Below are 25,925 nucleotides of genomic sequence, written 5' to 3'. Positions count from 1 at the left end.
CTCTATTCTCTCTCTCTCTCTCTCCATCTCTCTCTCTCCATCTCTCTCTCTCACACACATCTCACAGACGAGAAGGACACAGATTAGCATCAAGGAAATATCAATGTGGATGTGTTCATGTCTGCCTGCACGTGTATGTTCCACTTACTGTATGTACTTGCATTCTGTGTTCATACAGTAGGACTGCACCATTGTCAGCTGTCCTACTGATGTGAAGACCTGGGTTGTTCCCCGTGTGAAGAGAGAGAGAGAGTGTGTGTGTGTGTGTGTGTGTGGGGGAAGTCCTATATATTATCCAGACATCCAAGGTTAACATATTTCTTCTTTTTTGAATGATTTCTCTTCATTTTAGACGTTGACAGTGGATGTGTGATGTTGAGAGTATGATGGAAAATGTATCAATCATTGCCAGGACATAAACAGAAACAGCTGTTGGTCTCTTTAGTTGTGGGAATCAGATCAGCTGATGCATTCGACTCCACCAATGATCTTCCCAACGGCACAGATATCAGCCTTCTAGATGACAAAATCACAGTAAAGAGATCTTGATGTTGTCAGTGTGGCTGGCATTGAACCAAGCTTCCTTTCTCCTTTGTGTGTCACTCAGGTCAGGCACTGCAGGGCCTGACCTGAGTTTAACCTTTATTTAACTAGGCAAGTCAGTTAAGAACAAATTCTTATTTACAATGACGGTCTAGGAACAGTGGGTTAATTGCCTTGTTCAGGGGAGTTTGTCAGCTCGGGGATTCTATCCTGCAACCTTTCGCTTACTAGTCCAACTCTCTAACCACTAGGCTACCTGCTGCCCCAGGGCTACACTAGCAACGGCTACAAATTAGCCACTGCAGGGCTACAAATGAAATGACATTGGTCGTATAAACATATTTAGTAGATGTTATTGTGGGTGTAGCGAAATGCTTGTGCTCCAACATTGCAGTACACTGGCTAGCGCTATGCTTAGCTATCGTTATCGCTAGCCTCAACCAGACCCACACTCTGGAACCCACACAAAGAGACACCATTAAAAATACATGGAGGGGGTTTTATCAGCATGGCAACAATCAGGCGCCCATCAATTATAATGAATGCTACAATCATGGAGGACAGAGGATGTCTATTGTGTGGTGGCTGAATAGGAAGAAAGGGTAAACATCTTTCTCAGTCATGTGTTTTAATATCATGTGTTCAGTCATGTGTTTTAATATCATGTGTTCAGTCATGTGTTTTAATATCATGTGTTCAGTCATGTGTTTTAATATCATGTGTTCAGTCATGTGTTTTAATATCATGTGTTCAGTCATGTGTTTTAATATCATGTGTTCAGTCATGTGTTTTAATATCATGTGTTCAGTCATGTGTTTTAATATCATGTGTTCAGTCATGTGTTTTAATATCATGTGTTCAGTCATGTGTTTTAATATCATGTGTTCAGTCATGTGTTTTAATATCATGTGTTCAGTCATGTGTTTTAATATCATGTGTTCAGTCATGTGTTTTAATATCATGTGTTCAGTCATGTGTTTTAATATCATGTGTTCAGTCATGTGTTTTAATATCATGTGTTCAGTCATGTGTTTTAATATCATGTGTTCAGTCGTGTGTTTTAATATCATGTGTTCAGTCGTGTGTTTTAATATCATGTGTTCAGTCGTGTGTTTTAATATCATGTGTTCAGTCATGTGTTTTAATATCATGTGTTCAGTCATGTGTTTTAATATCATGTGTTCAGTCATGTGTTTTAATATCATGTGTTCAGTCATGTGTTTTAATATCATGTGTTCAGTCATGTGTTTTAATATCATGTGTTCAGTCATGTGTTTTAATATCATGTGTTCAGTCATGTGTTTTAATATCATGTGTTCAGTCATGTGTTTTAATATCATGTGTTCAGTCATGTGTTTTAATATCATGTGTTCAGTCATGTGTTTTAATATCATGTGTTCAGTCATGTGTTTTAATATCATGTGTTCAGTCATGTGTTTTAATATCATGTGTTCAGTCATGTGTTTTAATATCATGTGTTCAGTCATGTGTTTTAATATCATGTGTTCAGTCATGTGTTTTAATATCATGTGTTCAGTCATGTGTTTTAATATCATGTGTTCAGTCATGTGTTTTAATATCATGTGTTCAGTCATGTGTTTTAATATCATGTGTTCAGTCATGTGTTTTAATATCATGTGTTCAGTCATGTGTTTTAATATCATGTGTTCAGTCATGTGTTTTAATATCATGTGTTCAGTCATGTGTTTTAATATCATGTGTTCAGTCATGTGTTTTAATATCATGTGTTCAGTCATGTGTTTTAATATCATGTGTTCAGTCATGTGTTTTAATATCATGTGTTCAGTCGTGTGTTTTAATATCATGTGTTCAGTCATGTGTTTTAATATCATGTGTTCAGTCATGTGTTTTAATATCATGTGTTCAGTCATGTGTTTTAATATCATGTGTTCAGTCATGTGTTTTAATATCATGTGTTCAGTCATGTGTTTTAATATCATGTGTTCAGTCATGTGTTTTAATATCATGTGTTCAGTCATGTGTTTTAATATCATGTGTTCAGTCATGTGTTTTAATATCATGTGTTCAGTCATGTGTTTTAATATCATGTGTTCAGTCATGTGTTTTAATATCATGTGTTCAGTCATGTGTTTTAATATCATGTGTTCAGTCATGTGTTTTAATATCATGTGTTCAGTCATGTGTTTTAATATCATGTGTTCAGTCATGTGTTTTAATATCATGTGTTCAGTCATGTGTTTTAATATCATGTGTTCAGTCATGTGTTTTAATATCATGTGTTCAGTCATGTGTTTTAATATCATGTGTTCAGTCATGTGTTTTAATATCATGTGTTCAGTCATGTGTTTTAATATCATGTGTTCAGTCATGTGTTTTAATATCATGTGTTCAGTCATGTGTTTTAATATCATGTGTTCAGTCATGTGTTTTAATATCATGTGTTCAGTCGTGTGTTTTAATATCATGTGTTCAGTCATGTGTTTTAATATCATGTGTTCAGTCATGTGTTTTAATATCATGTGTTCAGTCATGTGTTTTAATATCATGTGTTCAGTCATGTGTTTTAATATCATGTGTTCAGTCATGTGTTTTAATATCATGTGTTCAGTCATGTGTTTTAATATCATGTGTTCAGTCATGTGTTTTAATATCATGTGTTCAGTCATGTGTTTTAATATCATGTGTTCAGTCATGTGTTTTAATATCATGTGTTCAGTCATGTGTTTTAATATCATGTGTTCAGTCATGTGTTTTAATATCATGTGTTCAGTCATGTGTTTTAATATCATGTGTTCAGTCATGTGTTTTAATATCATGTGTTCAGTCATGTGTTTTAATATCATGTGTTCAGTCATGTGTTTTAATATCATGTGTTCAGTCATGTGTTTTAATATCATGTGTTCAGTCGATGTGTTTTAATATCATGTGTTCAGTCATGTGTTTTAATATCATGTGTTCAGTCATGTGTTTTAATATCATGTGTTCAGTCATGTGTTTTAATATCATGTGTTCAGTCATGTGTTTTAATATCATGTGTTCAGTCATGTGTTTTAATATCATGTGTTCAGTCATGTGTTTTAATATCATGTGTTCAGTCATGTGTTTTAATATCATGTGTTCAGTCATGTGTTTTAATATCATGTGTTCAGTCATGTGTTTTAATATCATGTGTTCAGTCATGTGTTTTAATATCATGTGTTCAGTCATGTGTTTTAATATCATGTGTTCAGTCATGTGTTTTAATATCATGTGTTCAGTCATGTGTTTTAATATCATGTGTTCAGTCGTGTGTTTTAATATCATGTGTTCAGTCATGTGTTTTAATATCATGTGTTCAGTCATGTGTTTTAATATCATGTGTTCAGTCATGTGTTTTAATATCATGTGTTCAGTCATGTGTTTTAATATCATGTGTTCAGTCATGTGTTTTAATATCATGTGTTCAGTCATGTGTTTTAATATCATGTGTTCAGTCATGTGTTTTAATATCATGTGTTCAGTCATGTGTTTTAATATCATGTGTTCAGTCATGTGTTTTAATATCATGTGTTCAGTCGTGTGTTTTAATATCATGTGTTCAGTCATGTGTTTTAATATCATGTGTTCAGTCATGTGTTTTAATATCATGTGTTCAGTCATGTGTTTTAATATCATGTGTTCAGTCATGTGTTTTAATATCATGTGTTCAGTCATGTGTTTTAATATCATGTGTTCAGTCATGTGTTTTAATATCATGTGTTCAGTCATGTGTTTTAATATCATGTGTTCAGTCATGTGTTTTAATATCATGTGTTCAGTCATGTGTTTTAATATCATGTGTTCAGTCGTGTGTTTTAATATCATGTGTTCAGTCATGTGTTTTAATATCATGTGTTCAGTCATGTGTTTTAATATCATGTGTTCAGTCATGTGTTTTAATATCATGTGTTCAGTCATGTGTTTTAATATCATGTGTTCAGTCATGTGTTTTAATATCATGTGTTCAGTCATGTGTTTTAATATCATGTGTTCAGTCGTGTGTTTTAATATCATGTGTTCAGTCATGTGTTTTAATATCATGTGTTCAGTCATGTGTTTTAATATCATGTGTTCAGTCGTGTGTTTTAATATCATGTGTTCAGTCATGTGTTTTAATATCATGTGTTCAGTCATGTGTTTTAATATCATGTGTTCAGTCATGTGTTTTAATATCATGTGTTCAGTCATGTGTTTTAATATCATGTGTTCAGTCATGTGTTTTAATATCATGTGTTCAGTCATGTGTTTTAATATCATGTGTTCAGTCATGTGTTTTAATATCATGTGTTCAGTCATGTGTTTTAATATCATGTGTTCAGTCATGTGTTTTAATATCATGTGTTCAGTCATGTGTTTTAATATCATGTGTTCAGTCATGTGTTTTAATATCATGTGTTCAGTCATGTGTTTTAATATCATGTGTTCAGTCATGTGTTTTAATATCATGTGTTCAGTCATGTGTTTTAATATCATGTGTTCAGTCATGTGTTTTAATATCATGTGTTCAGTCATGTGTTTTAATATCATGTGTTCAGTCATGTGTTTTAATATCATGTGTTCAGTCATGTGTTTTAATATCATGTGTTCAGTCATGTGTTTTAATATCATGTGTTCAGTCATGTGTTTTAATATCATGTGTTCAGTCATGTGTTTTAATATCATGTGTTCAGTCATGTGTTTTAATATCATGTGTTCAGTCATGTGTTTTAATATCATGTGTTCAGTCATGTGTTTTAATATCATGTGTTCAGTCATGTGTTTTAATATCATGTGTTCAGTCATGTGTTTTAATATCATGTGTTCAGTCATGTGTTTTAATATCATGTGTTCAGTCATGTGTTTTAATATCATGTGTTCAGTCGTGTGTTTTAATATCATGTGTTCAGTCATGTGTTTTAATATCATGTGTTCAGTCATGTGTTTTAATATCATGTGTTCAGTCATGTGTTTTAATATCATGTGTTCAGTCATGTGTTTTAATATCATGTGTTCAGTCATGTGTTTTAATATCATGTGTTCAGTCATGTGTTTTAATATCATGTGTTCAGTCATGTGTTTTAATATCTTTATGTGTTCAGTCATGTGTTTTAATATCATGTGTTCAGTCATGTGTTTTAATATCATGTGTTCAGTCATGTGTTTTAATATCATGTGTTCAGTCATGTGTTTTAATATCATGTGTTCAGTCATGTGTTTTAATATCATGTGTTCAGTCGTGTGTTTTAATATCATGTGTTCAGTCATGTGTTTTAATATCATGTGTTCAGTCGTGTGTTTTTAATATCATGTGTTCAGTCATGTGTTTTAATATCATGTGTTCAGTCATGTGTTTTAATATCATGTGTTCAGTCATGTGTTTTAATATCATGTGTTCAGTCATGTGTTTTAATATCATGTGTTCAGTCATGTGTTTTAATATCATGTGTTCAGTCATGTGTTTTAATATCATGTGTTCAGTCATGTGTTTTAATATCATGTGTTCAGTCATGTGTTTTAATATCATGTGTTCAGTCATGTGTTTTAATATCATGTGTGTCAGTCATGTGTTTTAATATCATGTGTTCAGTCATGTGTTTTAATATCATGTGTTCAGTCATGTGTTTTAATATCATGTGTTCAGTCATCGGGTTTTAATATCATGTGTTCATCATGTGTTTTAATATCATGTGTTCAGTCATGTGTTTTAATATCATGTGTTCAGTCATGTGTTTTAATATCATGTGTTCAGTCATGTGTTTTAATATCATGTGTTCAGTCGTGTGTTTTTAATATCATGTGTTCAGTCATGTGTTTTAATATCATGTGTTCAGTCATGTGTTTTAATATCATGTGTTCAGTCATGTGTTTTAATATCATGTGTTCAGTCATGTGTTTTAATATCATGTGTTCAGTCATGTGTTTTAATATCATGTGTTCAGTCATGGGTTTTAATATCATGTGTTCAGTCATGTGTTTTAATATCATGTGTTCAGTCATGTGTTTTAATATCATGTGTTCAGTCATGTGTTTTAATATCATGTGTTCAGTCATGTGTTTTAATATCATGTGTTCAGTCATGTGTTTTAATATCATGTGTTCAGTCGTGTGTTTTAATATCATGTGTTCAGTCATGTGTTTTAATATCATGTGTTCAGTCATGTGTTTTAATATCATGTGTTCAGTCATGTGTTTTAATATCATGTGTTCAGTCATGTGTTTTAATATCATGTGTTCAGTCATGTGTTTTAATATCATGTGTTCAGTCATGTGTTTTAATATCATGTGTTCAGTCATGTGTTTTAATATCATGTGTTCAGTCATGTGTTTTAATATCATGTGTTCAGTCATGTGTTTTAATATCATGTGTTCAGTCGTGTGTTTTAATATCATGTGTTCAGTCATGTGTTTTAATATCATGTGTTCAGTCATGTGTTTTAATATCATGTGTTCAGTCATGTGTTTTATTATCATGTGTTCAGTCATGTGTTTTAATATCATGTGTTCAGTCATGTGTTTTAATATCATGTGTTCAGTCGTGTGTTTTAATATCATGTGTTCAGTCGTGTGTTTTAATATCATGTGTTCAGTCATGTGTTTTAATATCATGTGTTCAGTCATGTGTTTTAATATCATGTGTTCAGTCATGTGTTTTAATATCATGTGTTCAGTCATGTGTTTTAATATCATGTGTTCAGTCATGTGTTTTAATATCATGTGTTCAGTCATGTGTTTTAATATCATGTGTTCAGTCATGTGTTTTCATGTGTTGTTTTCACGAGGTTTATCCATCAGAGAGATGGTCTCTGTGTGAACATGAGGTTTATCCATCAGAGAGATGGTCTCTGTGTGAACATGAGGTTTATCCATCAGAGAGATGGTCTCTGTGTGAACATGAGGTTTATCCATCAGAGAGATGGTCTCTGTGTGAACATGAGGTTTATCAATCTGAGAGATGGTCTCTGTGTGAACATGAGGTTTATCAATCTGAGAGATGGTCTCTGTGTGAACATGAGGTTTATCAATCTGAGAGATGGTCTCTGTGTGAACATGAGGTTTATCAATCAGAGAGATGGTCTCTGTGTGAACATGAGGTTTATCAATCTGAGAGATGGTCTCTGTGTGAACATGAGGTTTATCCATCCGTAAGCTGGTCTCTGTGTGAACATGAGGTTTATCCATCTGAGAGCTGGTCTCTGTGTGAACATCATGGGCAATTCCACGGTAACGTATTTACACTGAGACTGCCAAACAAAAACCATTGATTTCAAAGTTTAACCAACCAACTATATGCACAATGACTACTTGTATCTGCACCGTTCTTCCTGTAAATCTATTATGGTAAATTGTTCTATGTAATTTGTTAAAAGTAGTCCTTGTGAATAGAGTTGTATGGTTTGTTTTACTTTTAAATCAATGTTTTTATTAGTATACATTAGAAAGTGAAAAATCGGAGGGTAAATTCATTAACGTGGAATTGACCGCATGTTAGATATGAATGATTACTTCTAGAGTTACTTTCTCCTTATATTACCCCTTCTGTTTTCACATTACAACTCAGCACATTGTGATGGGATGTTGCTGGGGATACGGTGTGCGTGTGTGCCTGCGTGTAATAGCATCCAGTACAATACAACCAATGACTTTGCATTATCTAAGGCTGTCACAGTAGTCTTCTCCTCAACACTACATGCAGTCACCCTTCAAGGCTTACAGGTTTACAGATGTTTAGTGTTCCCATTCCCTTTTCAATCTCTTATGTATACAACTGCTATTCACTATACACTGTTCATTATTCAGGATGCAACGTTAGGCCTCGTACTGACATGAGGGGGCTACGTTCATTATTCAGGATGTAACGTTAGGCCTCGTACTGACATGAGGGGCTACGTTCATTATTCAGGATGTAACGTTAGGCCTCGTACTGACATGAGGGGCTACGTTCATTATTCAGGATGTAACGTTAGGCCTCGTACTGACATGAGGGGCTACGTTCATTATTCAGGATGTAACGTTAGGCCTCGTACTGACATGAGGGGCTACGTTCATTATTCAGGATGTAACGTTAGGCCTCGTACTGACATGAGGGGCTACGTTCATTATTCAGGATGCAACGTTAGGCCTGACATGACATTTTTGAAGCACCTTTGGCAGCGATTACATCCTTCTTAGGTATGACGCTACAAGCTTGGCGCACCTGTATTTGGGGAGTTTCTCCCATTCTTCTCTGTAGATCTTCTCAAACTCTGTCAGGTTGGATGGGGAGCATCGCTGCACAGCTATTTTCAGGTCTCTTCAGAGATGTTTGATCGGGTTCAAGTCCAGGCTCTGGACTCAAGGACATTCAGAGACTTGTCCTGAAGCAACTCCTACGTTGTCTTGGCTGTGTGCTTTGGGTCGTTGTCCTGTTGGAAGGTGAACCTTCGCACCAGTCTGAGGTCTTGAGTGATCTGGAGCAGGTTTTCATCAAGGATCTCATCAAGGATCATCAAACATCCCCACAGCATGATGCTGCCACCACCATGCATCACCGTAGGGATGGTGTCAGGTTTCCTCCAGATGTGACACTTGGCATTCAGGCCAAATAGTTCAATATTGGTTTCATCAGACCAGAGAATCTTGTTTCTCATGGTCAGAGAGTCCTTTAGGTGCTTTTTGCCAAACTCCAAGCATGCTGTCATGTGCCTTTTACTGAGGAGTGGCTTCCATCTGGCCACTCTACCATAAAGGCCTGATTGGTGGAGTGCTGCAGAGATGGTTGTCCTTCTGGAAGGTGCTCCCATCTCCACAGAGGAACTCTGGAGCTCTGTCAGAGTGACCATCGGGTTCTTGGTCGCTTTCCTGACCAATGCTCTTCTCTCCCGATTGCTCAGTTTGGCCGGGCGGCCAACTCTAGGAAGAGTATTGGTGGTTCCAAACTTCTTCCATTTAAGAATGATGGAGGCCACTGTGTTCTTGGGGATCTTAAATGCTGCAGAAATGTTTTGGTACCCTTCCCCAGATCTGTGCATCGACACAATCCTGCCTCTGAGCTCTACGGACAATTCCTTCGACCTCATGGCTTGGTTTTAGCTCTGACATGCACTGTCAACTGTGGGACCTTATATAGACAGATGTGTGCCTTTCCAAATCATGTCCAATCAATTGAATTTACCACAGGTGGACTCCAATCAAGTTGTAGAAACGTCAATGGAAACAGGATGCACCTGAGCTCAATTTCAAGTCTCATAGCAAAGGGTCTGAATACTTATGTAAATAAGGTGTTTGTTTTTTATATTTTATACATTTGCAAACATTTCTAAAAACCTGTTTTCACTTTGTCATTATGGGGTACTCTGTGTAGATTGCTGAGGATGTTTTAAATGTATTTATTCAATGTTAGAATAAGGCTGAAGCGGTCTGAATACTTTCTGAAGGCAGTGTGCATGTTTACGTTCTAAAACTGATGCATCTCTCTTTCTCTCTCCCCTCTCTGTAGGTTGTGCTAGTTTTCGCTCTCAGCATTGGAGCACTTGGAATATACTTTATAGATTCTTCTGAGTAAGTACCCCTTTTAATGTGCTGGTATGTGCTTTTGTATTGATCTGCTATTGAACACTACGTTGTGATATCAGATCTGATATTTCTCCACCTCAAGTGAACTCATACATGGAAGGCTACAGTTCCTCACATTGGTGAAATATAATTCTTACTGAGTTACGTAGCTGTATGGAATGAGTTGTTAATCTATGAGTTGTTATTGAACGTGAATGAGATATGATATTAATAGATACTTCAGACACACGGTGTGGTCCTCATCGTCCAGTATAATGTCATAGTGCAGCCTTGTGCTGGGTTTGATGGATTTCTGTGTGTTATCTGAAAGACTAGAAAGACTCCTCTCCTCCTTTATGGTTTTGTCAATAGAAGTCGGTCAGCCTTGCGCCAAACTTTGTTTCCATGGTAACCTAGATAGAACAGGATATCAGTAGATCTGCCTGGTCCTCAGAGACACCCCCACTTGTAGACACACACACACCATCTGTAGACCCACACACACCATCTGTAAACCCACACACACACACACATATACCTACACCCCCCCACCTGTAGACACACACGCGGGCACACACACACACACATACACACACACAGTAAACTAAGCATCCCATACTTCAAATCACCCACCCAGGCCATTCTCAGGCTTTCACCCATCCTAGCCCTGACAGAGTTAATAATACTATGATAATGTAGATAATGCTTCAGGTAATGCCTGTGAAAATAGAATTTTCTGACAGATCCTATTAAAATCACTTCATGATTTATGTGTGCAGCAGTTAGCCTAGCGGTTAAGAGCATTGGGCCAGTAACCGAAGGTTGCTGGTTCGAAAACCCCGAGCCGACTAGGTGAAAAATCTGTCGATGTGCCCTTCAGCAAGGCACTTAACCCTATTTGATCCTATAAGTTGCTCTGGATAAGTATCTGCTAAATGACTAGGGAAATATCTAGGGAAATGCTGACAGTGATACATGCCTTTCCTTTATTGTAGACTACGTGCATCTGTTTATGGACGTGTGTTTTTTATGATTCCTAGACTCACTGCTATCCTCCCTCGGCTTGTTTCCTCTGCTATTCTCCCTCGGCTTGTTTCCTCTGCTATCCTCCCTCGGCACGCTTCCTCTGCTATCCTCCCTCGGCACGTTTCCTCTGCTATCCTCCCTCGGCACGTTTCTTCTGCCATCCTCCCTCGGCACGTTTCCTCTGCTATCCTCCCTCGGCACGCTTCCTCTGCTATCCTCCCTCGGCACGTTTCCTCTGCTATCCTCCCTCGGCACGTTTCCTCTGCTATCCTCCCTCGGCATGTTTCCTCTGCTATCCTCCCTCGGCACGTTTCCTCTACTATCCTCCCTCGGCACGTTTCCTCTGCTATCCACCCTCGGCACTTTTCCTCTGCTATCCTCCCTCGGCACGTTTCCTTTCCTATCCTCCCTCGGCTTGTTTCCTCTGCTATCCTCCCTCGGCACGTTTCCTCTGCTCTCCTTCCTCGGCACGTTTCCTCTGCTATTCTCCTCGGCACGTTTCCACTGCTATCCTCCTCGGCACGCTTCCTCTGCTATCCTCCCTCGGCACGTTTCCTCTGCTATCCTCCTCGGCACGTTTCCTCTGCTATCCTCCCTCGGCATGTTTCCTCTGCTATCATCCCTCGGCATGTTTCCTCTGCTATCCTCCCTCTGCACGTTTCTTCTGCCATCCTCCCTCGGCACGTTTCCTCTGCTATCCTCCCTCGGCACGTTTCCTCTACTATCCTCCCTCGGCACGTTTCCTCTGCTATCCACCCTCGGCACTTTTCCTCTGCTATCCTCCCTCGGCACGTTTCCTTTCCTATCCTCCCTCGGCTTGTTTCCTCTGCTATCCTCCCTCGGCACGTTTCCTCTGCTATTCTCCCTCGGCACGTTTCCTCTGCTATCCTCCCTCGGCATGTTTCCTTTCCTATCCTCCCTCGGCTTGTTTCCTCTGCCGTCCTTCCTCTGCACGTTTCCTCTGCTATCCTCCCTTGGCATGTTTCCTCTGCTATCCTCCCTCGGCATGTTTCCTCTGCTATCCTCCCTCGGCATGTTTCCTCTACCATACAGATAGTAGGTCTGGGTGTTACAGTGACAAGAAAGAAATGAAAGCAATGAAATTAATAAAATCATGCCAAGTCTATCATCTGCGGTGTTATCTGAGCAGTAGTGCAGGTCACGGTAGTGTGGAAATGATTCCTGGCATGTTCCTCATCCCTTGTTTACAGAAAGGGATATAGTCCTTCCCGTCTTTACCTCTCCCTCTTTTGTTCCCTCTCTCTCCCTCCCTATCTCTTTCTCTTCCTTCCCTCCCTATCTCTTTCTCTTCCCTCCCTCCCTCCCTCCCTCCCTCCCTATCTCGTTCTCCCTCCTCCCTTTCTCTATCTCTTCCTCCTTTCCTCTCCCCCCACTCAAATCTTTTCATTCTGATCTGACTCGACTGCATATTTCAGACAAAAAGAGGGAGACAAATCTCCTTTATAATGCCAAGGTGAAGACTTGATGAGAAGAAACCATCTCTGTGTTTCTGTCTATCCCTTTATCCACCTCTCTCTCGCCCTCCTCTAATTCTCTTTCTCCCTCTGTCTCTCTCCTCCCGCTCCCCCCTCCACCTATCTCTCCCCCCCTCCCTCCCTCCACCTATCTCTCCCCTCCCGCTCCTTCCCTCCACCTATCTCTCCCCCTCCCGCTCCCTCCCTCCACCTATCTCTCCCCCTCCCGCTCCCTCCCTCCACCTATCTCTCTCCCCCCGCTCCTTCCCTCCACCTATCTCTCTCCACCCGCTCCCTCCCTTTACCTATCTCTCTCCACCCGCTCCCTCCCTCCACCTATCTCTCTCCACCCACTCCCTCCCTCCACCTATCTCTCTTCACCCGCTCCCTCCCTTTACCTATCTCTCTCCACCCGCTCCCTCCCTCCACCTATCTCTCTCCACCCGCTCCCTCCCTCCACCTATCTCTCTCCACCCGCTCCCTCCCTTTACCTATCTCTCTCCTCCCGCTCCACCCCTCCACCTATCTCTCTCCACCCGCTCCCTCCCTTTACCTATCTCTCTCCTCCCGCTCCACCCCCTCCATCTATCTCTCTCCTCCCGCTCCCTCCCTCCACCTATCTCTCTCCTCCCGCTCCACCCTCCACCTATCTCTCTCCCCCCGCTCCCTCCCTCCACCTATCTCTCTCCTCCCGCTCCCTCCCTCCACCTCTCTCTCCTCCCGCTCCCTCCCTCCACCTATCTCTCTCCTCCCGCTCCCTCCCTCCACCTATCTCTCTCCACCCACTCCCTCCCTCCACCTATCTCTCTCCACCCGCTCCCTCCCTTTACCTATCTCTCTCCACCCGCTCCCTCCCTCCACCTATCTCTCTCCACCCGCTCCCTCCCTTTACCTATCTCTCTCCACCCGCTCCCTCCCTCCACCTATCTCTCTCCTCCCGCTCCACCCCTCCACCTATCTCTCTCCTCCCGCTCCACCCCTCCACCATCTTTTCCCGCTCCACCCCTCCACCTATCTCTCTCCACCCGCTCCCTCCCTCCACCTATCTCTCTCCTCCCGCTCCACCCCTCCACCTATCTCTCTCCACCCGCTCCCTCCCTTTACCTATCTCGGTGTGTAAGGCTCAGACAGTGTCTGTGTGATTTGTCTCTGTTTGTTAGCAGCCTAGAATGTTATCAATCCATTTAGAATTATATAAATGGACAAAACAGCAAATGCAGGGTTTCTGACTGTAGATGCTCTGTCACCAGTCTGTCACCAGGCGGCCACCAGGCAGCCACCAGTCTGTGTCTGTCTGTCTGTCACCAGTCTGTCTGTGTCTGTCACCAGTCTGTCTGTCTGTCACCAGTCTGTCTGTCTGTCACCAGCCTGTCTGTTTCTGTCACCAGCCTGTCTGTGTCTGTCACCAGTCTGTCTGTGTCTGTCACCAGTCTGTCCGTCTGTCACCAGTCTGTCTGTGTCTGTCACCAGTCTGTCTGTGTCTGTCACCAGTTGGTCTCATGACAAGTGGAAGCTCTCTGAAAACAGTGTTTGACTTTTTGTGACTAAGACAATCAGACAACTGACTGGCAGCTCAGAGGCAGATTCTTCCTTAGCCCTGACAGACAGACAGACACTAGGTATTACGGAAGGATCCTAAAGAAGGATACTAGGTTTTAGAGAAGGATCCTAGGGAAGGATACTAGGTATTAGGGAATGATCCTAGGGAAGGATACTAGGTTTTAGAGAAGGATCCTAGGGAAGGATACTAGGTATTAGGGAATGATCCTAGGGAAGGATACTAGGTATTAGGGAATGATCCTAGGGAAGGATACTAGGTATTAGGGAATGATCATAGGGAAGGATACTAGGTATTAGGGAATGATCCTAGGGAAGGATACTAGGTATTAGGGAATGATCATAGGGAAGGATACTAGGTATTAGGGAATGATCCTAGGGAAGGATACTAGGTATTAGGGAATGATCATAGGGAAGGATACTAGGTATTAGGGAATGATCATAGGGAAGGATACTAGGTATTAGGGAATGATCCTAGGGAAGGATACTAGGTATTAGGGAATGATCATAGGGAAGGATACTAGGTATTAGGGAATGATCCTAGGGAAGGATACTAGGTATTAGGGAATGATCCTAGGGAAGGATACTAGGTATTAGGGAATGATCCTAGGGAAGGATACTAGGTATTAGGGAATGATCCTAGGGAAGGATACTAGGTATTAGGGAATGATCATAGGGAAGGATACTAGGTATTAGGGAATGATCCTAGGGAAGGATACTAGGTATTAGGGAATGATCCTAGGGAAGGATACTAGGTATTAGGGAATGATCCTAGGGAAGGATACTAGGTATTAGGGAATGATCATAGGGAAGGATACTAGGTATTAGGGAATGATCCTAGGGAAGGATACTAGGTATTAGGGAATGATCCTAGGGAAGGATACTAGGTATTAGGGAATGATCCTAGGGAAGGATACTAGGTATTAGGGAATGATCCTAGGGGAAGGATACTAGGTATTAGGGAATGATCCTAGGGAAGGATACTAGGTATTAGGGAATGATCCTAGGGGAAACACAAGATTTTAGGGAAGGACGTTAGCTGTAGTTAAGGACTGTTTCTCTGACTCATTAGATAATAATGATTTTACAGTTTTGTGTGTGTCTCTGTCTCTCTGTCTCTCTCTTGTCTCTCTCTCTGTCTCTCTCTCTGTCTCTCTCTCTGTCTCTCTCTCTCTCTCTCTGTCTCTCTCTCTCTCCGTCTCTCTCTGTCTCTCTCTCTGTCTCTCTCTGTCTCACTCTGTCTTCTGTCTCTCTCTCTGTCTCTCTCTGTCTCTCTCTGTCTCTCTCTCTCTCTGTCTCTGTCTCTCTCTTCTCTGTCTCTCTCTCTGTCTCTCTCTGTCTCTCTCTGTCTCTCTCTTGTTCTCTCTGTCTCTCTCTCTTCTCCTCTCTCTGTCTCTCTCTGTCTCTGTCTTTGTCTCTCTCTGTCTCTTTCTTTCTTTAATGTGACCAACTTACCCCTGGGTGTGTGTGTGTGTGTGTGTATCTCTGTGTGAGTGTGTGTTGACTGGGCTTGTAGACTCCACTTCCTCTCCCCCTGATCCTAAACACGCCTCAACCCGTCCACACGTACGTACACATGATTGATCCGATCGATGGTCAGAGAACTCCAGGTCAGCCGTTAATGGAAGTCATTATTGTAGCAAATAACACAGCCTCGATAACACACTGCATATTCATAATACATTATAGCCTCATGTTTTGTTTATCTCTTGCTCTTTAGAACGGTTCTTTTGAAGAGAGAGAGGGAGATCTTTTTATAATATAGGCTTTTAACCCTACCTCAGTGGAGCTGTGTTCTGCTCTCCCAAGAGGGAGGAGGTCCACACACAGCACTGATCAGTGGGTAGAAACACCACTATCCTCCCCAGGGTTATGTTCTTCCAGGTGGCTGTTGTCTTTAGAGGAGCTGTAGAATGTTACTAACCTTAACCCTGCAGTGGAATGCTTTGTAAACACAGTGGAAACAGGTGGAAGGAATATTACAGGGATGTTCTATTGACTGGTATAAAGTACTGTACCTGTTATTCTTGTAATCAGGAGGGAATAAACTGGCAATCTGGGAATCCTTTTGGAAAGTTACCCGAGTTGTTTAACCCTATGAAGAAATAGCGGATCAATTGTATTGGAATATGAGGTGATACGTAGAGCTCTGAGTTTTTCCTGGTCAGGTCATGTGGCCAAGGGAAAATCTCCTGGTCCTAACGACAGAGACCAGTGAGAATAATAGGTTGGATTATGGAGGTCTGCCAGTCAGTCAGAGAGAGTTACGGTCATTTCACTGGATACATTCATTGTGCATCTGTGGAGAGAGAGTCATAATCCCTGATGATCTCTCTTTTCTATTATTCGGCAATACAACATTTGTTGCAAAGCTGATGCTATTTTGGTACTATTTTCATTGGGAGCATACTTCTTCCCTCCCTCCCTCCCTCCCTCCCTCCCTCCCTCCCTCCCTCCCTCCCTCCCTCCCTCCCTCCCTCCCTCCCTCCCTCTCTCCCTCCCTCCCTCCCTCCCTCCCACATCCTGGTCTGTTTTAAATTCTTATCTCATCCTTCTCTTCTCTGCTCCTGTTGAACGAGGGAGTGAATGAATAAGATGTATGTAGGCCAGAGACTCTGCAGGACGGCTCTTCTAGAAGGATCTCCTTATTCCTGGCAATTGTCACACACACACACACATACACGGCACACCACACTGACACACACACATACTGTTTTGGGGTTATCAGATAGCTGTGGTGTGTGTGTGCGTGCGTGCGATCAATGACAGCAGTGAAGAGAGAAACAGTGCTTAATTACTTATTAATGGGATAAGGTGAGAAATATATTTGGAAGCGGACTGGGCAGACCTGAAGGGTATTGGATCTACAAACGGTCTGCTAAGTATTATCTGACTGATGACTAGACATTTCCGTGACAGATTGACCAGGTGAATCCAGATAAAAGCTATGATCCCTTATTGATGTCACTTGTTAAATCCACTTCAATCAGTGGAGATGAAGGGGAGGAGACAGGTTAAAGAAGGATTTTCAAGCCTTGAGACAATTGAGACATGGATTGTGTGTGTGCCATTCAGAGGGTGAATGGGCAAGACAAAACATTTAAGTGCCTTTCAACGGGGTATGGTAGTAGGTACCAGGAGCACCGGTTTGAGTTTGTCAAGAACTGCAACGCTGCTGGGTTTTTCACACTCAACAGTTTCCTGTGTTTATCAAGAATGATCCACCACCCAAAGGACATCCAGCCAAGCTGACACAAGTGTGGGAAGTCAACATGGGCCAGGATCTCTGTGGAACGCTATTGACACCCTGTAGAGTCCATGCCCTGACGAATTGAGGCTGTTCTGAGGGCAAAAGGGAGGTGCAATTTAATATTAGGAAGGTGTTCCTAATGTTTTGTGAACTCAATTTATGGTTTAGAGCTGCAGCTGCGCTGAACACAGAGAAATGAAAAAGTTTGATTAAATTGCAGAGCAGGTTTAGTATTCTGTGCTCTCAAGTCCCCCTGTCCACACAAATGACAGTTAATTGACAGTGTTTTGTTTTTAGGAGGCGTTTTAATGTTTAGCAATACCTCTTATTTCTACTGGCTCAACGCTCTGCAGACAGATAACAAGACTAATGTTATTGTCAACGTGGGGTTCTTGGAAATTGAGGTTTGCTCATTTTCTGAACTGTGGAGCCTGATATTGGTTGTGCACATCCCAAATGACACCCTATTCCCTTTCTAGTGCACTACATTTGACCAAGACCCATAGGGACTAGGGTGCCATTTGGGAAGCAGTGACTATCTCTTATGACTGTACAGCAGGGATATTCAGATCAGCCTACTCAGCTCTACCTGGCAATTGCTGATAAGGCATAGAAAAATACTGATTGAATTATCATGAACAAATTAATGACTAATTGAAATTCTGTTTTAAAATTAGTTTGTAGTGTAGTTACATGTAATGACATAAATTCATTGAATTTATTGTAAGCATTGTATTTCTGTGTAACTGAATGGGATCTGTTGTGGACTGACTTGGGGACCGGTTCAGACCAACACCTGTATACGGGAATCTGCTCTCTGTTGGATTGTGATTGAAACCTGTTGTCTTCCATCACGGGAGAGGAAGGAAAAGCCATGAAGCTTCTAGCTGGGAAATAGTGCTAGAGAATGACTGTTCCCACCTGGCCTACACATCTAGAGTCTCCATCCACCTCCTATATAACATCTAGTCTCCATCCACCTCCTATATAACATCTAGTCTCCATCCACCTCCTATATAACATCTAGTCTCCATCCATCTCCTATATAACATCTAGAGTCTCCATCCACCTCCTATATAACATCTAGAGTCTCCATCCACCTCCTATATAACATCTAGAGTCTCCATCCACCTCCTATATAACATCTAGTCTCCATCCACCTCCTATATAACATCTAGTCTCCATCCATCTCCTATATAACATCTAGTCTCCATCCACCTCCTATATAACATCTAGTCTCCATCCACCTCCTATATAACATCTAGTCTCCATCCATCTCCTATATAACATCTAGTCTCCATCCACCTCCTATATAACATCTAGTCTCCATCCACCTCCTATATAACATCTAGTCTCCATCCATCTCCCTATATAACATCTAGTCTCCATCCATCTCCTATATAACATCTAGTCTCCATCCACCTCCTATATAACATCTAGTCTCCATCCACCTCCTATATAACATCTAGTCTCCATCCACCTCCTATATAACATCTAGTCTCCATCCATCTCCTATATAACATCTAGTCTCCATCCACCTCCTATATAACATCTAGTCTCCATCCATCTCCTATATAACATCTAGTCTCCCTCCACCTCCTATATAACATCTAGTCTCCATCCACCTCCTATATAACATCTAGTCTCCATCCATCTCCTATATAACATCTAGTCTCCATCCACCTCCTATATAACATCTAGTCTCCATCCACCTCCTATATAACATCTGGTCTCCATCCACCTCCTATATAACATCTGGTCTCCATCCACCTCCTATATAACATCTAGTCTCCATCCACCTCCTATATAACATCTAGTCTCATCCACCTCCTATATAACATCTAGTCTCCATCCACCTCCTATATAACATCTAGTCTCCTTCCATCTCCTATATAACATCTAGTCTCCATCCACCTCCTATATAACATCTAGTCTCCATCCACCTCCTATATAACATCTAGTCTCCATCCATCTCCTATATAACATCTAGTCTCCATCCACCTCCTATATAACATCTAGTCTCCATCCACCTCCTATATAACATCTAGTCTCCATCCATCTCCTATATAACATCTAGTCTCCATCCATCTCCTATATAACATCTAGTCTCCATCCACCTCCTATATAACATCTAGTCTCCATCCACCTCCTATATAACATCTAGAGTCTCCATCCACCTCCTATATAACATCTAGTCTCCATCCATCTCCTATATAACATCTAGTCTCCCTCCACCTCCTATATAACATCTAGTCTCCATCCATCTCCTATATAACATCTAGTCTCCATCCATCTCCTATATAACATCTAGTCTCATCCACCTCCTATATAACATCTAGTCTCCATCCATCTCCTATATAACATCTAGAGTCTCCATCCACCTCCTATATAACATCTAGTCTCCATCCACCTCCTATATAACATCTAGTCTCCATCCACCTCCTATATAACATCTAGTCTCCATCCATCTCCTATATAACATCTAGTCTCCATCTACCTCCTATATAACATCTAGTCTCCATCCATCTCCTATATAACATCTAGTCTCCCTCCACCTCCTATATAACATCTAGTCTCCATCCATCTCCTATATAACATCTAGTCTCCATCCACCTCCTATATAACATCTAGTCTCCATCCCTCTCCTATATAACATCTAGTCTCCCTCCACCTCCTATATAACATCTAGTCTCCATCCACCTCCTATATAACATCTAGTCTCCATCCATCTCCTATATAACATCTAGTCTCCATCCACCTCCTATATAACATCTAGTCTCCATCCATCTCCTATATAACATCTAGTCTCCCTCCACCTCCTATATAACATCTAGTCTCCATCCATCTCCTATATAACATCTAGTCTCCATCCACCTCCTATATAACATCTAGTCTCCATCTACCTCCTATATAACATCTAGTCTCCATCCATCTCCTATATAACATCTAGTCTCCATCCACCTCCTATATAACATCTAGTCTCCATCCACCTCCTATATAACATCTAGTCTCCATCCACCTCCTATATAACATCTGGTCTCCATCCACCACCTATATAACATCTAGTCTCATCCATCTCCTATATAACATCTAGTCTCCATCCATCTTTTATATAACATCTAGTCTCCATCCACCTCCTATATAACATCTAGTCTCCATCCATCTCCTATATAACATCTAGTCTCCATCCACCTCCTATATAACATCTAGTCTCCATCCATCTCCTATATAACATCTAGTCTCCATCCACCTCCTATATAACATCTAGTCTCCATCCATCTCCTATATAACATCTAGTCTCCATCCACCTCCTATATAACATCTAGTCTCCATCTACCTCCTATATAACATCTAGTCTCCATCCATCTCCTATATAACATCTAGTCTCATCCACCTCCTATATAATATCTAGAGTCTCCATCCCTCTCCTATATAACATCTAGAGTCTCCATCCACCTCCTATATAACATCTAGTCTCCATCCATCTCCTATATAACATCTGGAGTCTCCATCCACCTCCTATATAACATCTAGTCTCCATCCCTCTCCTATATAACATCTAGTCTCATCCTCCTCCTATATAACATCTAGTCTCCATCCACCACCTATATAACATCTAGTCTCCATCCACCTCCTATATAACATCTGGAGTCTCCATCCACCTCCTATATAACATCTAGTCTCCATCCCTCTCCTATATAACATCTAGTCTCATCCTCCTCCTATATAACATCTAGTCTCCATCCACCACCTATATAACATCTAGAGTCTCCAGCCATCTTCTACATCATACACATGGAGGAAATGGTCATGCCGTGTTAATTTTCTTCCCTGTCACAATGCCCAGACATACTGTAGTACTGCAGGCTCTTTAGCAGAAAAAATAACATGAGAAATTATTCCCAGCTATTGTGTAGTCCTCCAGAGATGTAGTCTGAATGTAACCACTGCATGGTCTCATTACTTTTACATTTATATTTTGGTGATTTAGCAGACGCTCTTATCCAGAGCAACTTGCAGTTAGTGCGTTCATCTAAGGTAGGTAGACTAACCACATGAAGAACACAACCCAGACAGAGCAGCTTGGAGTTAATAAAGTTGAGGACGTTGTTAGTTTAATCAGTGAATGGGCAGATAGATAAGGAAAGTCCTGTCGTTTTATTTGCATTTATATAAGCATGGAGGCTTTTATCACATAATTGGTTTTATGTTCAAAGGGATGTGATGGGGATGTGGTTTGGTTTTGTAACGGTAGTGTGTGTGTGTGTGTGTGTGTGTGTGTGTGTGTGTGTGTGTGTGTGTGTGTGTGTGTGTGTGTGTGTCCGTGCGCGATGTGTGTTGTTGTGTGACTGTGAGGGACATCTCTGCAGAGGGGATTTAGGATAAATAAAAAAGGCCATGTTATTTTTAGACTCCCTGAGAAGCTATTAATTGTCCAATGGCCTGTCAGGTGATGAATCACTTTTATTTTAGTTGTGGTGCCTTAGCCTAAATCAATCACTGAAGTACTAACCTGCCTCCCCCATCCCTCCCCCTCTCCCCCTCCATATACACACTCACACTCTTGGGGTTGCACAGCAGATGGGTTCACACATACACACGTGAAGAACACACACGTTAAGAGGCTACAGACCGGATAGTGCATGTTTTTACAACACAGTAGCCACATAATGCTGTCACTGTGCAGTTTTAAGTAACACGGCTTCCATGGTGTTCTGGTCCATCTCTGTAGGTGGTGCCATTAGTTCAATTAACCAGCTATGGGAAGACATGGTGTTCTGGTCCATCCCTGTAGGTCAAATCTTATCAAATCACATTTTATTTGTCACATGCGCCGAATAAACAGGTGTAGACCTTACAGTGAAATGCTTACTTACAAGCCCTTAACCAACAATGCAGTTAAAAAATAATAATAATAATAATAATTAAATAAGAATAAGAAATAAAAGTAACAAATAATTAAAGAGCAGCAGTAAAATAACAATAGCGAGGCTATGTACTGGGAGTACTGGGACAGAGTCAATGTGCGGGGGCACTGGTTAGTTGAGGTAATTGTGGTAATACAGTTGAAGTCGGAAGTTTACAATCACCTTAGGTTGGAGTCATTAAAACTCGTTTCTCAACCACTCCACAAATTCGCTTAGGACTTCTACTTTGTGCATGACACAAGTCATTTTTCCAACAATTGTTTACAGACAGATTATTTCACTGTATCACAATTCCAGTGGGTCAGACGTTTATATACACTAAGTTGACTGTGCCTTTAAACAGCTTGGGAAATTCCAGAAAATTATGTCATGGCTTTAGAAGCTTCTGATAGGCTAATTGACATCATTTGAGTCAATTGGAGGTGTACCTGTGGATGTATTTCAAGGCCTACCTTCAAACTCAGTGCCTCTTTGCTTGACATCATGGGAAAATCAAAAGAAATCAGCCATAAACAATTGTAGACCTCCACAAGTCTGGTTCATCCTTGGGAGCAATTTCCAAATGCCTGAATGTACCACGTTCATCTGTACAAACAATTGTATGCAAGTATTTGGTGCAAAAGGTGCAAATCAATCCCAAAACAACAGCAAAGGACCTTGTGAAGAATGCTGGAGGAAACAGGTACAAAAGTATCTATATCCAAAGTAAAACGAGTCCTATATCGACATAACCTGAAAGGCCGCTCAGCAAGGAAGAAGCCACTGCTCCAAAACCGCCATAAAAAAGCCAGACTACGGTTTGCAACTGTACATGGAGACAAAGATCGTACTTTTTGGAGAAATGTCCTACTTTTTGGAGAAATGGTCTGATGAAACAAAAATAGAACTTCCAAAGTTATGGCAAAATGGCTCAAGGACAACAACGTCAAGGTATTGGAGTGGCCATCACAAAGCCCTGACCTCCATCCTATAGAATATTTATGGGCAAAACTGAAAAAGCGTGTGCGAGCAAGGAGGCCTACAAACCTGACTCAGTTACACCAGCTCTGTCAGGAGGAATGGGCCAAAATTCACCCAACTTATTGTGGGAAGCTTGTGGAAGGCGACCCAAAACGTTTGACCAAAGTTAAACAATTTAAAGGCAATGCTACCAAATACTAATTGAGTGTATGTAAACTTCTGAGCCACTGGGAATGTGATGAAAGAAATAAAAGCTGAAATAAATCATTCTCTCTACTATTTTTCTGACATTTCACATTCTTAAAATAAAGTGGTGATCCTAACTGACCTAAGACAGGGAATTTTTACTAGGATTAAATGTCAGGAATTGTGAAAAACTGAGTTTAAATGTATTTGGCTGAGGTGTATGTAAACTTCCGACTTCGATTGTATGTGCATGTAGGTAGAGTTATTAAAGTGACTATGCATAGATAGTAACAGAGAGTAGCAGCAGTGTAAAAGGGGGGGTGGGCAATGCAAATAGTATCGGTAGCCATTTGATTAGATGTTCAGGAGTCTTATGGCTTGGGGTAGAAGCTGTTTAGAAGCCTCTTGGACCTATACTTGGCGCTCCGGTACCGCTTGCCATGCGGAAGCAGAGAGAACAGTCTATGACTAGGGTGGCTGGAATCTTTGACAATATTTAGGGCCTTCCTCTCTGCCTTGCTTCATGAAACCAGTAGTAAATCAATACTAAACCAGTAGTAAACTATTAAACGAGTAGTAAATCAATACTAAACCAGTAGTAAACCATTAAACCAGTAGTAAATCAATCCTAAACCTGCAGTAAACCATTAAACCAGTAGTAAATCAATACTAAACCAGTAGTAAATCAGTACTAAACCAGTAGTAAACCATTAAACCAGTAGTAAACCAGTAAATCAATACTAAACCATTAAACCAGTAGTAGTAAACCAGTAAATCAATACTAAACCAGTAGTAAACCAGTAAATCAATACTAAACCATTAAACCAGTAGTAAACCAGTAAATCAGTACTAAATCATTAAACCAGTAGATAACAATACTAGCCATTAAACAAGGAGTAAAGCAGTAGTAAAGCAGTAGTAAACCATTAAACCAGTAGTAAACCATTAAACCAGTAGTAAAGCAGTAGTAAACCAGTATTAAACCATTAAACCAGGAGTAAACCAGTAGTAAACCAGTAGTAAACCATTAAACCAGTAGTAAACCAGTAGTAAACCATTAAACCAGTACTAAAGCAGTAGTAAACCATTAAATCAGTAGTAAACCATTAAAGCAGTAGTAAACCAGTAGTAAAGAAGTAGTAAACCTATTAAACCAGTAGTAAACCATTAAACCAGTAGTAAAGCAGTAGTAAAACAGTAGTAAACCATTAAACCAGTAGTAAACCAGTAGTAAAGCAGATGTAAACCAGTAGTAAAGCAGTAGTAAACCATTACACCAGTAGTAAAGCAGTAGTAAACCATTAAACCGGTAGTAAAGCAGTAGTAAAGCAGTAGTAAACCAGTAGTAAAGCAGTAGTAAACCATTAAACCAGTAGTAAAGCAGTAGTAAACCATTAAAGCAGTAGTAAACCAGTAGTAAAGCAGTAGTAAACCATTAAACCAGTAGTAAAGCAGTAGTAAACCATTAAAGCAGTAGTAAACCAGTAGTAAAGCAGTAGTAAACCATTAAACCAGTAGTAAAGCAGTAGCAAACCATTAAACCAGTAGTAAAGCAGTAGTAAACCATTAAACCAGTAGTAAAGCAGTAGTAAACCATTAAACCAGTAGTAAACCAGTAGTAAACCAGTAGTAAACCATTAAACCAGTAGTAAACCAGTAGTAAAGCAGTAGTAAACCATTAAACCAGTAGTAAACCAGTATTAAACCATTAAACCAGTAGTAAACCAGTAGTAAAGCAGTAGTAAACCATTAAACCAGTAGTAAACCATTAAACCAGTAGTAAACCAGTAGTAAACCAGTAATAAAGCAGTAGTAAACCATTAAACCAGTAGTAAACCAGTAGTAAACCAGTAGTAAACCATTAAACCAGTAGTAAACCAGTAGTAAACCAGTAGTAAACCATTAAACCAGTAGTAAACCAGTAGTAAAGCAGTAGCAAACCATTAAACCAGTAGTAAAGCAGTAGTAAACCATTAAACCAGTAGTTAACCAGTAGTAAAGCAGTAGTAAACCATTAAACCAGTAGTAAAGCAGTAGCAAACCATTAAACCAGTAGTAAACCAGTAGTAAACCATTAAACCAGTAGTTAACCAGTAGTAAAGCAGTAGTAAACCATTAAACCAGTAGTAAAGTAGTAGCAAACCATTAAACCAGTAGTAAACCATGGAGTCTGTTGTTGTGATTGTTTTCTCTCTGTGAGATAGCAACCTTGCTGTGCCTGGAGGAGACAGCCAAGGTCGGCAGAAGGCTAACACACACACACAGGACTGGGATCTGCTGTGCTGACTGAAGGAAGGTGTTACTGGGGTATTTTTAGTGTTCATCTGTCCCCTGTTCCTCCCCTGTAGGCTGGTTTCTACCTCTGTGGACTTCTTCAGGCATAATGTCTAGTCAGAGGAGGTTAACGTGAGGAAACATTTCTGTCCTGAAATAGACCTCCGCTCTGCAGCCGCAGGGACACCACGCTCTGTTCTATTGCCACCACAGTGT

At 40.6% G+C, this 25,925-nt stretch overlaps 1 protein-coding gene across 32 annotated transcripts in view; it reads left to right on the top strand.

Annotated features, from left to right (window-relative positions):
* LOC106577193 (calcium-activated potassium channel subunit alpha-1) overlaps window positions 1-25,925 on the top strand; it is a 383,781-nt gene that overhangs the window by 211,765 nt on the left and 146,091 nt on the right. For all 32 annotated transcript variants that reach the window (XM_045701020.1, XM_045701017.1, XM_045701015.1 and 29 more), the window contains exon 3: window positions 9,998-10,059. In XM_045701020.1, the coding sequence (XP_045556976.1) occupies window positions 9,998-10,059 (62 nt within the window). The remainder of the gene's footprint in view (window positions 1-9,997; window positions 10,060-25,925) is intronic.

The sequence above is a fragment of the Salmo salar genome, chromosome ssa18 (assembly GCF_905237065.1).
Source record: "Salmo salar chromosome ssa18, Ssal_v3.1, whole genome shotgun sequence".
NCBI lineage: Eukaryota > Metazoa > Chordata > Actinopteri > Salmoniformes > Salmonidae > Salmo > Salmo salar.
Note: the sequence above shows the minus strand (reverse complement) of the source record. Positions and strands in the feature narration are given on the sequence as shown.